This window comes from Lepidochelys kempii, chromosome 23 (genome assembly GCF_965140285.1).
Source record: "Lepidochelys kempii isolate rLepKem1 chromosome 23, rLepKem1.hap1, whole genome shotgun sequence".
NCBI classification, from domain to species: Eukaryota; Metazoa; Chordata; order Testudines; family Cheloniidae; genus Lepidochelys; species Lepidochelys kempii.
The window spans coordinates 16,043,492-16,057,350 of NC_136402.1; the positions used below are offsets into that span (position 1 = coordinate 16,043,492).

At 59.9% G+C, this 13,859-nt stretch overlaps 1 protein-coding gene across 1 annotated transcript; it reads left to right on the forward strand.

Moving 5' to 3' along the window:
- The first annotated feature begins 848 nt into the window (after positions 1–848).
- TMEM86B (transmembrane protein 86B) lies at positions 849–6,322 on the forward strand. Its single transcript, XM_073322149.2, has 3 exons — positions 849–1,136; positions 4,566–4,818; positions 5,508–6,322. Exons 1-3 carry the CDS (start codon positions 1,014–1,016, stop codon positions 5,900–5,902), a joined length of 771 nt encoding a protein of 256 aa, XP_073178250.1. The 5' UTR covers positions 849–1,013; the 3' UTR covers positions 5,903–6,322.
- The last annotated feature ends 7,537 nt before the right edge of the window (positions 6,323–13,859 follow it).

Sequence of the window (13,859 nt, forward strand, 5' to 3'; positions counted from 1 at the left end):
CTGCTTACAGAGGGGCAGCTCCCTCCCTATTGGCAGGGGCCTCAGGTCCCTCAGCCTCCCCAAAACCCACCCTGTAGCAGATCTGGTGTGTGTGGGGCGGGAGGGTGGTATGGTACGGGGGGGGTCCCCTTTCCCTCTGCACCCCAAGGGATTCGGGGCCCTTCAGGAGTGGAGGAAGGTTTATGCAGACCTAGGAAGTTCCCTGTCCCCATAGCGGTTCGGAGCGTTAGGGGCTCAGACTGTAGGGCATAGGGGGCTAGGGGTCCCCCACCAATCAGCTGCCCCCCATCCTCCCTCCACACTGATCTTCCCAGCCTCTCCAGAGAGGTTCTGCATTGCACTAGTTTTGGGGGGGATCCCAGGTGCTTGGGGAGGGGTGAGGCTGGAAGGGGGTGTGGGGTCTGATCCCCTCCCCTTGCAAAAGAGACTTTAAAACAACCCCTCCCCCGAATGGCCCCTGGCTGGGGGGAGATGGGGCCAGATGCCAGGCTAGATGGCCCCACGATGCACCTTTCTCCTTTTCAAAAGCACTGAATTCCCCCCCCCACAAGTCAGCAGTAGCCAACAGTGATGTCCTGGTAGCCATTCCCTCCCCCGGCTACCACTTTAGTGGCAATATTTAAAAGCTCTTAAACAGGAACCAAATCAAGTGGCCTTTTGGGGGTTGCCCCGGGGCCTCCCCGGCCGGCGACCATCCCCCCTGTGTCGTGGGTCCCCGGCTCGTCTCTTTTGTTATTCCGGATGAAAATAAAAAACCAATGGTTAAAGCCTGAGCGTGCCGCAGCCTCCTTCCGGGGGGGGGGGGGAGGGCTGGGGGTAAGCAGGGCACTGTGTGGGGGCCCAGCACCAGGGTTCACATCCGAGAGCCCAGGCTCCCAGGCCCCCTGAGCCCCACTCCTCCAGCAGCTGCCTCCCTGTTATCAGCTGGTGCTGGGTGGGGATGAGGCAGGAGGAATCGATTTTTCTCTTCCCGCCCCCCCATCTTATCTCTGGCTCTGTTGAACCCACGGGAGATGAAAGTCCAGGCGGGTGCCTGGAGTTGGGAGCAGCAGCCAGGGTGCGTCCCGGAGCCCTGGCCCCGCACCATGGACATTCTGGAGACGGACGCCCACTACCACCGGAACATCGCGGCTGATGTAAGGAGGGGGAAACTGAGGCACGAAGAGGGGACCGGGCGGGGGCGGGGCAGAGACTGTGGCCTGGCTCCCAGTTCCCTTCCCCCACCCTGCTCTAAGCCACTAGGCCCCACTCCTCTCCCCGAGCTGGGAAGAGAACCCAGGCATCCTGGCTCCGAGCCCCACCCCACCCCTGCTCTCCCCCACTCAACCCCAGTGTCCTCTGTGTGCCATTGTGTTGCTGTTACGGCTTCTGGGACTGTGAGCGGGTAAAGCCGATCCATCGAGGCAGGATTTCCCTGCAGCCATTTCCACTTCAATTCTGCACTGTTTCCTGTAGCCCGCCTGAGCTGGGGGCACTGCTGGGCCCAGAGGGGAAGGGAAGTGGGGCTGGTAGCAGGATCAGTGTGGGTAGCCCTGATCACAGTGGTGGTGTGGGTGACCTTGAAAGCACAATATCAGTAGGTTTCAGAGTTAACGCCCTGTTGGTGTGAATGGGGCAAGCTCATGGCCAAATTGGGACAATTAGGAGCAAAGTTAGCTGCCTCTTCCTGCCCAATCTCCTGGTGATTAAATAGTTAACAATCAGTAGGTTTCAAAGTCAAAGTTGAAGCTGCTACTTTAGCATCAATAGGAACAGAACTTCACCCTTTGAAGAAGCAGCATTAACTGGCTCTTTCTGCTAAAACGGTGAAATTGTTGTTAAATCGTGCCATCGGTAGGTTTTAGAGTGAACGCCTGCTAGGGTAAGTGGGCATGGGCCCAGTTTTTACTTTGGTTGGGTGGATGTTTTAGGGTTGGCATGGTGTCTGGGTTCAACTGGAAATTCCTGGGGAAAAAATACCTCGGATATGAAACTGGAAAGTTGTGGTTGAAGTGATGCAGTCAGTAGCATTCAGAGTTAACACACAGTGGCAGGGAACAGGGGCTGGATCAGGAACGGGGTCAGGGATAGAGCAGGCATAGCAGGATGTTGCTGTGATTGCTCTGGCAGCTGAACTACCAAGGACGATGTGTTACGTGACAGCAGTAGGTTTCAGAGTTAACACTTCATTGAGATGAATGGGGCAGGGAGGTCACTTCCCAGCCCCAGTAGGATGAGGTGCCGGGAGGTGAGCTGAGTAGATTTAGCTGGGATATCTTGGTGGTGAAATAGTTAATGAGGCTAGTCTCATCTGGGTTATCAGTAGGTTCCAGAGTAAGAGTCGTAAACAGGGAGTTAAGTTCCCAATTCCAGTGAGCTGCGGTTCAGCCTGAGACAAGTAGCTATCGCTGAGTGCTCCTGGTAGGTCTCTGCTTGGTCAAATAATTAGAAGGCCATAGGCAGTAACTCCTCGCTTCACGTGGTGGTTACGTTCCTGAAAAACGCGACTTTGTGTGCAACAATGTTTAGCAAATCCAATTTCCCCAGAAGAATTAATGTAAAGGGGGGGGGGGGAATCTAGAGTCCCGGGAATGTTTTTTGCCAGACAAAAGACATGATAGACAGATGCAGGGTACGTTTTAAACAATTGACTAGTGTACCCAGCAATGGGTGAGTGTGACACTTGGGTGAGGCTGGGGAGACCGCGGGTGGGATGTTTCCCAGGCAAATCTTGCTGCTAAACGATGAGCTCGCACTCGGCTGGAGCCCTCAAGGGTTAACACGCAGTTGTTAAAGTAGCCCTGGGGTGGGCAAACTTTTTGGCCCGAGGGCCACATCTGGGTATGGAAATTACAGGGTGGGCTATGAATGCTCGCAAAATTGGGGGTTGGGGTGCAGGCCCTGGGATGGGGCTGGGGATGAGGGGTTAGGGGTGCAGGGGGGTGCTCTGGGCTAGGATCGAGAGGTTCAGAGGGCGGGAGGGGGATCTAGGCTGGGGCAGGGGGTTGGGGCACAGGAGGGGGGCAGGGGGCAGGCTTCGGGCGGCGCTTACCTCAAGCAGCTCCTAGACGCAGCAACACGTCCCCTCTCTGGCTCCTACACAGAGGCACAGCCAGGCAGCTCTGCTGCGCGCCGCCACATCTGCAGGCACCGCCCCTGCAGCTCCCATAGGCTGCGGTTCCTGTCCAATGGGAGCTGTGGGGTGGCACTTGCGGCAGGGGCAGCGTGCGGAGCCCTCTGGCTGCCCCTCCGTGTAGGAGCCAAACGGGGGACATGCTGCTGCTTCCAGGAGCCGCTTGCTTCCTAGCTGGAGCTCCAGGGCCGGATTAAAATGTCTGGAGGGCCGGATGTGGCCCCGGGCCATAGTTTGCCCCCCACCCCTGATGTAGCCTCTCACTCTACGAGGCAGCCAGGGCCTGAGGCAGGAGGGAGGAAACACAACAGATGCAGGGGGCCAGCGGCCGCAAACCCTTCCCTGCAAAAACGGAAGCAGATGATGGGCCCCCGCTGGAGCGCTCGACTCCCTCCTCCTGCCCTGACAGCACGTGCCCGGCCGCACAGGGGCTGACTTTCCAAAATGCTGTGGGGTGAGAGAGAGAGAGAGATGTGCGTCGCCCCTTTAAGTACGCTCACTCCACTTCAAGTATGTTGCCCTTTTAAGCAGATCAGGCAGGAAGCAACAGCTTCCAGCAAGCTCCGCCCCTTCTGTCCCCGAGCCCTGTCCCCTCCTCCGCTTTGTGGAGGGGGGGTACAGAGCTGGGGGACATCCTGCCATCAGCACCCCTCTCCGCCCCCCGCACAGCAAGCGGGAGGCTCCCGGGAGCAGCCCCAAGGCAGAGGTCAGGGGCAGCTGCCAAGCCGCATCCCTTATTTGGGAATTATGGGGAGCTGACGGGGGGGGGGGGGCCCTGGTTCTAAGCCCCACCAGGAGGGGCTGCTCTCCCAGAAAATCCTGTGGACAAAGCAGGCAGCTGCCAATCGACCTTATAAGGCAGCATTGCACAACTTTAAACGAGCTTGTTCCCTAATCGATCAGCCACGTGACGACGTGAACCGGAACAATGTTCAGGGAAGAGTCACTGTACTCTGGGTTATCATTAGGTGAGCCAGTGAGCGCACTGATGATATTCAGTGGGCTGTCAGTGGTGTTCAGTGTTAACACCGTGAAATAACCAACAGGATTCTTGGTAACAACCGCTTATCATTAGGTGTTGGAGTTGACATAGCAAAACAACGGCCAAAACCCACTGTATAAGAATTGAGATGTCTTATTTCCTCCGTTAACGCTGAAACCTAATTACAGCCCGTTTCCCGACCCTTGTGTCAGTAAGTTTCAGAGTGAACACGGTGAAATAGCCAGACTGTACATTACTATAGACTGATGTAATGATAGGTGTCACAGTTAACATGATGACAGTTAACAGGCCCGCTCTGTAAATTACAGAGTAGGTCATCAGTAGGTTTAAGAGTTAATGTGTGATGATTGTTCCCTGCTCGGACTGAGGGGTAGTCTCCATGCCGGGTGCGTCGTACTCTCCCCAGTGTAAATGCGCCCCGGCCGTGTCAATTTCCACCTTCCTCTGCAGGCCACGAGCCGCCGCCTCAAGCTGCTGCCGTTCCTGGCCTCCTGCGGCCTGTACTTCGCCCTGTGGCTGCCTGAGCCCAGCTGGGTCAGCACCGGCGTCAAGAGCCTCCCGCTCCTGAGCTTGGTCTTCTTCCTGACGGCCCAGGCCTGGGGCGATGGCGCCTGGACCCCCTCGGCGCGCCGGGTCCGCTGGGGGCTGATGTTCTCCGGCGTGGGAGACGCCTGCCTGGTCTGGCCGCAGCTATTCCTCCTAGGTACGGAGTCAGGGGCACCAGCGGGGGAGAGAACCCAGGGCTGGGCTAGCAGGGGGCTGCGCGTCGGGAGTGAGGGGCACCGGCAGGGCTGGGCTAGCAGGGGGCTGCGGGTCGGGAGCGAGGGGCACCGGCAGGGCTGGGGGGAGCCCAGGGCTGGGCTAGCAGGGGGCTGCGGGTCGGGAGCGAGGGGCACCGGCAGGGCTGGGGGGAGCCCAGGGCTGGGCTAGCAGGGGGCTGCGGGTCGGGAGCGAGGGGCACCGGCAGGGCTGGGGGGAGCCCAGGGCTGGGCTAGCAGGGGGCTGTGCGTCGGGAGCGAGGGGCACCGGCAGGGCTGGGGGGAGCCCAGGGCTGGGCTAGCAGGGGGCTGCGGGTCGGGAGCGAGGGGCACCGGCAGGGCTGGGGGGAGCCCAGGGCTGGGCTAGCAGGGGGCTGCGGGTCGGGAGCGAGGGGCACCGGCAGGGCTGGGGGGAGCCCAGGGCTGGGCTAGCAGGGGGCTGCGGGTCGGGAGTGAGGGGCACCGGCAGGGCTGGGGGGAGCCCAGGGCTGGGCTAGCAGGGGGCTGCGGGTCGGGAGTGAGGGGCACCGGCAGGGCTGGGGGGAGCCCAGGGCTGGGCTAGCAGGGGGCTGTGCGTCGGGAGCGAGGGGCACTGCAATCTGACGCCCCCTCTTCCCCCCCCCCCCCCCGCCAGGCATGGTGGCCTTCGCTCTGGCTCACATCTGCTACATCTGGGCCCTGGGCCTGCGTCCTGCCCGCCCCTGGCTCCTGCTGCTACTGGCACTGGCCTGGGCGGGGGCCTACACGACGCTGTGGCCCTGCCTGGGGGGCCCCTACGTGCCGGCCGTGGGGGGCTACGGGGCACTGCTGGCGGCCATGGGCTGGCGGGCCCTGGCCCAGTCTCCCCCCCGCCTGGCCATGGCCACTGGCTCCCTGCTCTTCATGGCCTCTGACCTGGTCCTGGCCAGGGACCACTTCTGCGCCCCGGTGCCCTGGGCCCGGCTCATCGTCATGGGCACCTACTACGCGGCCCAGGGGCTGATTGCAGCCGGGGCCCCCCGCGCCAGCCCCCGCTGGAAGGAGAGCTGAGCCGGGCACCCGCGACCTCTGACCCCATCCGCGCCAACCCGCCGGGGGCATCCGTGACCTCTGACCCCATCCACGCCAACCTGCTGGAGACCCCAACGACCTCTGACCCCATCCACGCCAACCTGCTGGTGACCCCAACGACCTCTGACCCCATCCACGCCAACCTGCTGGTGACCCCAACGACCTCTGACCCCGTCCACGCCAACCTGCTGGTGACCCCAACGACCTCTGACCCCGTCCACGCCAACCTGCTGGTGACCCTGGGGCCAACGAGAACCAACCGCCCTGGGAGTTGGTTCCTTGACCTACGACCCGACCCGGTGGCCTAGGAGCACCAACCTGCCCAACCAATAACCTGGAAGTAATTGCCTTGACCCTGCTCATTGGCCAGCAGGCCCAATTACAGCTGATTTGATGACATGTGTTGTCTGATGTGGGCTGGGTGGGAGGCGGCTGGGACAGCAGAGAGGCACGGGCCAGGGGAGCTCCTATCGGCCCAACTTGTCTCCAGCTGTTGATGGGGATGTTGAGTCCTGTGACCTATGACCTCCCTCTACGGATCCTAAGACCCAGCGCCAGGAGAGAACCCCGGCGTCCTGGCTCCCAGCCCCCCCCCCCGCCCCCCAACTGCTCTAACCACTTGACCCCACTCCCCTCCCAGAGCCAAGGAGAGAACCCAGGCGTCCTGACTCCCAGCCCTCTCATAAACAGTGGTTGAAGCCTCTGGCAGAGCCTGTCTCATGGCGCCCTCTAGTGGCCGGATGCAGCAGCCTGGCGACTCAGGGAGCTGGAGATGGTGCTCTGGGGGTGACGGGTTTGAGGCCTGAAGGGGGCGTGATTAGGGGTCCCTAGGGGCTGGACATGCCGGCTGCTTGTGGGAGCCGTGGGGAGCCAGGGCAGGTAGGGAGCCTGCCTTAGCCCTGCCGTGCCGCCGACCAGGAGCCGCCTGAGGTAAGCGCTGCCTGCCGAGAGCCCGAACCCCCCGCCGCACCCAAACACCCTCCCAGAGTCCACACCCCACGCGCCCACCTGCATCGCAACCCCCTGCCCTACCCCAGGGCCCCCTCCCATACCCTGAGCCCCTCATTTCTGGCCCCTCCCTGGAGCCCTCACCCCCTCCCGCATCCCTGCCCCAGCCCAGTGACAGTGAGCGAGGAGGGGGAGAGCGAATGTCAGGGGGAGGCAGGATGGAGTGAGTGGGGCGGAGGTGTAGAGAAGGGGTGGGCCAAGGGTGTTCAGGTTTGTGCCATTAGAAAGTTGGTAACCCTCCAAAACCCCCATGTGTCCCGCTCCCACCATGGGGCTGCATTGGCTCTGAGCCTCACCCCCCCACCTTTCCCGGGCCTGCCCATGCACCCCCCCACCCCCCCTCAGGACCTAGCACCTGTTCCTCTCCCACTCATTCCCCAGGAGAAACTTGGGGACCACAATGCCCCCCCGCCCCATCCCAAAGCTCAGGAATGACTCTGTGCTGCACCCTCGCCTCTGGTGTGTGTGTGTGTGTTGGGGGGGGGGGGGCTTGTGTCAGATTTGGAGCTTATTTAAAGGTCTTTTTTTGGGGGGGGGGCTGCTGGAGGTTTAGCTCAGTCGAGTCCGTATCTCCCCTTTATCCCACCTTCTTCCCTCCCTTTCCCTCCCCCCTCAGTGATGTGCCTTAAAGAGGGTCCGAACTACCCGCCGCCTCGGTGGGGTTCTTACAGGACTCGCCTCGCTGAGCCGGGGGCCCTTTTCTCTGCTCGGCACAGAGATCTCTGCGGTGAGGAGCGCGGCACCGGATCTCAGTGGGGTTTCGGTGACGGTGAGGCCCGGCTGCTGGCTCCTTGGGCAGAGGCCAGAACCAACTTGTCGGCCGACACGAAGATGCAGCCGGCAAAAGGCCCCGTTTTGCTTTCGTGGCCCGGAGCGGAGCCGGGGAACCGTCGCGGGTCCCAGTGGCTGAACGGCGGGTTCGGGTCTTATACGGCAGGATGCTCTGTGAGCGTGTCGGACCGATCGATATCCCACCTGGTCTCTGGCGGAGGGGTGTTAGGGCGGCTTTTTCCTCTCCTTTTCGACAGTGTCTGGCTCACGGCAGCAGTAGGGATACGGCTAATGGGACCGATTGCAGCCGGCGTCGGCGACTCCTTGAGGGTGCCTGGAATTGGGCACAGCAGCCAGGGTGCGTCCCAGAGCCCCAGCCCCGCACCATGGACATCCTGGAGACGGATGCCCGCTACCCCGCGAAATTTGTGGCTGATGTAAGGAGGGGGGAACTGAGGCACGAAGTGGGGCCAAGCAGGAGGTAGACCCTTGGTGTCCTGGGACCCATTTCCCTTCCCCCACCCTGCTCTGAGCCATTAGGCTCCCCTCCCCTCCCAGAGCCGGGGATAGAACCCAGGAGTCCTGGTTGCCTGATGGATTCCTGATGAACGCACCGATGAATCGCCCGCCCGCCACGCACGCCGTTCGCAGCGCGCGCTTTCGAGATCTGACGGGCTCACAACTGAAACTCGCTCTCAGAACCCAAGGAAGGCTTGGAAAGTTTCGACAATGCCAAGCCAGGAGAGGAGGCCAATGCTGAATGTCTGCGCTGCACCCGAGGTGGGATTAAGCGTGAATCGTTATAAGCGCCCAGCTCTAACTCTCGATTCAAATGAAACGTTTTCTTCGGGGAGCAGAGAGCAAGCGAGGAGAGCTTGGGTTGTGAGTTCTGGTTTAGGTCAGCAGCAAACCGCATAGAGAAGCCGAAGTCGAAGCTTTAATTGGCTGGTTGCTTCCCCCGCCCCGTCTTTCCCTCCAGCAAAATCAACCCCAGGAAAATTATTCATCTTTTTGTTTGCATTGATTTTCTCCTGGTTTGGGTGTGGTGGTGATAAACAACCCTGATCAATTCCCAGGGGAAATGAAACAAAAGAAACACTGAAAACCAAGGGCCAGACCCACATCCAGCTGTTCCACGGAGCTGGCTAAGTCCCCACGCCCAACCCTAGAGACAGCTGCATCCCAGCACCAGGGAAGGGGTCCCCATATAACCAGCCCTCATGCCCCATCCCAGAGGGACTGTGTCTATGCCCTGGGTGAGGGGTCCCCATATAACCACCCCACGTTCCCCAGGCTAGAAGTAAGGCCCCCATCTTGATTCAGGGCGGGAGGGAGCCCGCCATGCCCAGCATGAGGGGGGCCCTGATCTCACTTGAGGATTGTGGGGTGAGGTGCCCTGCCTGGCCTGCTGGTGGGGGAGAGGGGCCACTCCCAGTCAAGGTCTCTGGGTGCTGCTGTTATGGAAATATTTGGCAGCAGCTTTGAGTATGAAAATGTAAATTGATTTCTCCTGATGCCAGCACCAACCTGTAACAGATAGCGTTCATAGAATATCAGGGTTGGAAGGGACCTCAGGAGGTCATCTAGTCCAACCCCCTGCTCAAAGCAGGATCCATACCCAATTAAATCATCCCAGCCAGGGCTTTGTCAAGCCTGACCTTAAAAACTTCTAAGGAAGGAGATTCCACCACCTCCCTAGGTAACGCATTCCAGTGCTTCACCACCCTCCTAGTGAAAAAGTTTTTCCTAATATCCAACCTAAACCTCCCCCACTGCAACTTGAGACCATTACTCCTTGTCCTGTCCTCTGCTACCACTGAGAACAGGCTAGAGTCATCCTCTTTGGACCCCCCTTTCAGGTAATTGAAAGCAGCTATCAAATCCCCCCTTATTCTTCTCTTCTGAAAACTAAACATCCCCAGCTCCCTCAGCCTCTCCTCATAACTCAGGTGTTCCAGACCCCTAATAATTTTTGTTGACCTTCGCTGGACTCTCTCCAATTTAGCCACATCCTTCTTGTAGTGTGGGGCCCAAAACTGGACACAGTACTCCAGATGAGGCCTCACCAATGTCGAATAGAGGGGAACAATCACGTCCCTCGATCTGCTTGCTATGCCCCTACTTATACATCCCAAAATGCCATTGGCCTTCTTGGCAACAAGGGCACACTGCTGACTCATATCCAGCTTCTCGTCCACTGTCACCCCTAGGTCCTTTTCCGCAGAACTGCTGCCGAGCCATTCGGCCCCTAGTCTGTAGCGGTGCATTGGGTTCTTCCGTCCTAAGTGCAGGACCCTGCACTTATCCTTGTTGAACCTCATCAGATTTCTTTTGGCCCAATCCTCCAATTTGTCTGTATCCTCTGTATCCTATCCCTGCCCTCCAGCGTATCCATCACTCCTCCCAGTTTAGTGTTGTCTGCAAACTTGCTGAGGGTGCAATCCACACCATCCTCCAGATCATTTATGAAGATACTGAACAAAACCAGCCCCAGGACCTACCCCTGGGGCACTCCACTTGATACCGGCTGCCAACTAGACATGGAGCCATTGATCACTACCCGTTGAGCCCGACAATCTAGCCGGCTTTCTATCCACCTTATAGTCCATTTATCCAGCCTGTACTTCTTTAACTTGCTGGCAAGAATACTGTGGGAGACCGTGTCAAAAGCTTTGCTAAAGTCAAGGAACAACACATCCACCCTGGGGGGGACTCTAGGGGGACAGAGTGGTGGGTCTGGGAGCCAGGACTCGTGGGTTCTCCCTCAGCTCTGGGAGGGCAGTGGAGTCTAGTGGTTAGAGCAGGGGGGTTGGAAGCCAGGACTCTTACGTTCTCCCCCAGCTCTGGGAGGGGAGAGGGCTCTAGTGGTTGGGGGGGGGCTGGGAGCCAGGACACCTGGGTTCCCCCCCCCCGGCTCTGGGGTCTCATGCTCTCTCTGTCTGTCCCCTGCCAGTGCCTGCCCCAGTGATGATCCTCACCCTCAAGGCTCATTCGAACAGCTCCCTGACCCTGGCTGGGTGAAGCCTTCTGTGTCCTGGGTCCACAACTATAGCTACAGCATCCGCGTCTGGGCCCCCCTCCCCAGGGGCAGGCGAGTGCAGGGAGAGACCCTGCCGGCGTCTCCAGTGGCCCTGTCTCCATCATGGGGCTCTCAGCGGGACCGAATTACATTGTATCACCTTTCCCCTCTAGGGGGCGCTGGCTCCCGTCTGGCCCCAGGACAGGGACTGGCTGGCTAGGGGGGCAGGTAAGGGGACATGAGACCTTTCCCCTCTAGGGGGCGCCGGCTCCCATCCGGCCCCAGGGCAGGGACTGGCTGGCTCAGGAGGGTGGGGAATGGGGTGTGGGGCCTTTCCCCTCTAAGGGCCGCCAGCCCTGATCTGGCCCTAATCTGCTGTTATCAATAATTTTTGGTTATTAGCCATAGCTGATTTTGAATCATTGCTAATTGCTTAGTTCTATGAACGTAATTAACAGTGAACTGCTAAGGATCACTGGTTTCACCTAACTGTTAATTACTCACATGTCCATAATTAATGGTTAAATGTTAGTAATGGAAATATATTAATCTTTTGCAAGAGGTGCTCATTAACCACCTCTCGTTAATCACAATCACAGATAATGGATTGCTAAAGTGCCACTGGGCTAAACAACAAAGTAAGAGAAGCAGTGAGAGGCAAAAAGGCATCCTTTAAAAAGTGGAAGTTAAATCCTAGTGAGGAAAATAGAAAGGAGCGTAAACTCTGGCAAATGAAGTGTAAAAATATAATTAGGAAGGCCAAAAAGAATGTGAAGAACAGCTAGCCAAAGACTCAGAAAGTCAGAGCAGGAAGCTGCTAAACAACCAGTGGAGCCACTGGACGATCAAGATGCTAAGGGAGCACTCAAGGACGATAAGGCCATTGTGGAGAAACTAAATGAATTCTTTGCATCCTTCACGGCTGAGGATGGGAGGGAGATTCCCAAACCCGAGCCATTCTTTTTAGGTGACAAATCTGAGGAACTGCCCCAGATTGAGGTGTCATTAGAGGAGGTTTTGGAAAAAATTGATATCTTAAACAGCAATAAGTTACCAGGACCAGATGGGATTCACCCCAGAGTCCTGCAGGAACTCAAAGGTGGAATTGCAGGACTTCTAACGCTCGTCTGTAACCTGTCATTTAAATCAGCGTCTGTACCAGATGACTGGAGGGTAGCTAATGGGATGTCAATTTTTAAAAAGGGCTCCAGAGGTGATCCTGGCAATTACAGGCCGGTGAGCTTGACCTCAGTACCGAGCAAGCTGGCCGAAATGATAGCAAAGAACAGAACGATCAGACACATGGGTGAACATAATTTGTTAAGGAAGAATCAAAATGGTTTTCGTAAAGGGAAATCACCCCTCACCAATCTACTAGAATTCTTTGAGGGGTCAACAAGCATGTGGACAAGGGCGAGAGCACCGGGCCGGTGAAGCTGTGACATATGGTATAGAGTGGGAAGCCGGGGGTGCCGCAGGTCGGGAGTGAGGGGCACCAGCAGAGCTAGGGGGAGCCCAGGGCTGGGCTAGCAGGGGCTGCGGGGCAGGAGTGAGGGGCACTGGCAGGGCTGGGGGGAGCCCAGGTTTGGGATAGCCCCCCTGTGTCTCCCAGGGGCATCAGAGTCAGGCCCGACAGCCAGGGGAGAGACCCCCATGCTGGGCCCCCCCGTAGCTCAGCACCCCCTGCTGCCCCCCCCTTCTAACCCTGTTGATTTCTGGCCTCTGATGGATGAGGAGAGTGGGTGAATTCTCCTGTTGCCAAGGCAACAAAGTATCAACTCCAAGAGTTGCTATGACGCTGGGTGATTTCCCCATCTTGTTCCCATGGCGCCGGCGTTGCCCTGGTGCTACTCACGCCAGATAATCTGGACTTCTTCCAGTCCCATCTCCGGGAGGGGAGTGGGGTCTCGTGGTTAGAGCAGGGGGGCTGGGAGCCAGGACTCCTGGGTTCTCTCCCTGGTGCTGGGAGGGGAGTGGGATCTAGTGGCTAGAGACGGGGCGCAGGGGCTGGGAGCCAGGACGCCTGGGTTCTCTCCCCGTCTCAGGCAGGGGGAGTGGGGTCTAGGGGGCTGGGCAGGGCTGGGAGCCGGGACACGTGGCTTTGCAATGCCGAAGGCCAAAGTTTCCCTTCTCTCCTGCAGGGGGCAGCATCGCCCCTTCCCCGGCCCCCACATGCGCTAGGTTTGTTTACTTGCTTCACAAGGCCCCTGCTCCGCCCCCGCACACAGGGCGAAGGGGGAGGGGCGAGTCCTCTCCCATCACGGCTGCAGGCATCTCATAGTGTAGAAGGGTAAACCCAGGTACACACACGTGTGTGTTCCTGGCGCCCCCTGCTGGAGGGGCCGGGCCCTGCACTGTGCGCGCGTCCCTGGCGCCCCCTGCTGGTGGGGCCGGGCCCTGCGCTGTGTGTGTCCCTGGCGCCCCCTGCTGGAGGGGCCGGGCCCTGCGCTGTGGGTGCGTCCCTGGCGCCCCCTGCTGGAGGGGCCGGGCCCTGCGCTGTGAGTGCGTCCCTGGCGCCCCCTGCTGGAGGGGTCGGGCCCTGCGCTGTGAGTGCGTCCCTGGCGCCCCCTGCTGGAGGGGCCGGGCCCTGCGCTGTGAGTGCGTCCCTGGCGCCCCCTGCTGGAGGGGCCGGGCCCTGCGCTGTGAGTGCGTCCCTGGCGCCCCCTGCTGGAGGGGCCGGGCCCTGTGCTGTGTGCGTCCCTGGCGCCCCCTGCTGGAGGGGCCGGGCCCTGCGCTGTGTGCGTCCCTGGCGCCCCCTGCTGGAGGGGCCGGGCCCTGCGCTGTGTGCGTCCCTGGCGCCCCCTGCTGGAGGGGCCGGGCCCTGCGCTCTGTGTGCGTCCCTGGCGCCCCCTGCTGGAGGGGCCGGGCCCTGCGCTCTGTGTGTCCCTGGCGCCCCCTGCTGGAGGGGCCGGGCCCTGCTCTGTGTGCGTCCCTGGCGCCCCCTGCTGGAGGGGCCGGGCCCTGCGCTCTGTGTGCGTCCCTGGCGCCCCCTGCTGGAGGGGCCGGGCCCTGCGCTGTGTGTGTCCCTGGCGCCCCCTGCTGGAGGGGCCGGGCCCTGCGCTGTGTGTGTTCCTCAACACCCCTCCCCCGCCGCCCCAATTGCTGATCAGGATAAACCATTCCAGCCTGGGGATCCTA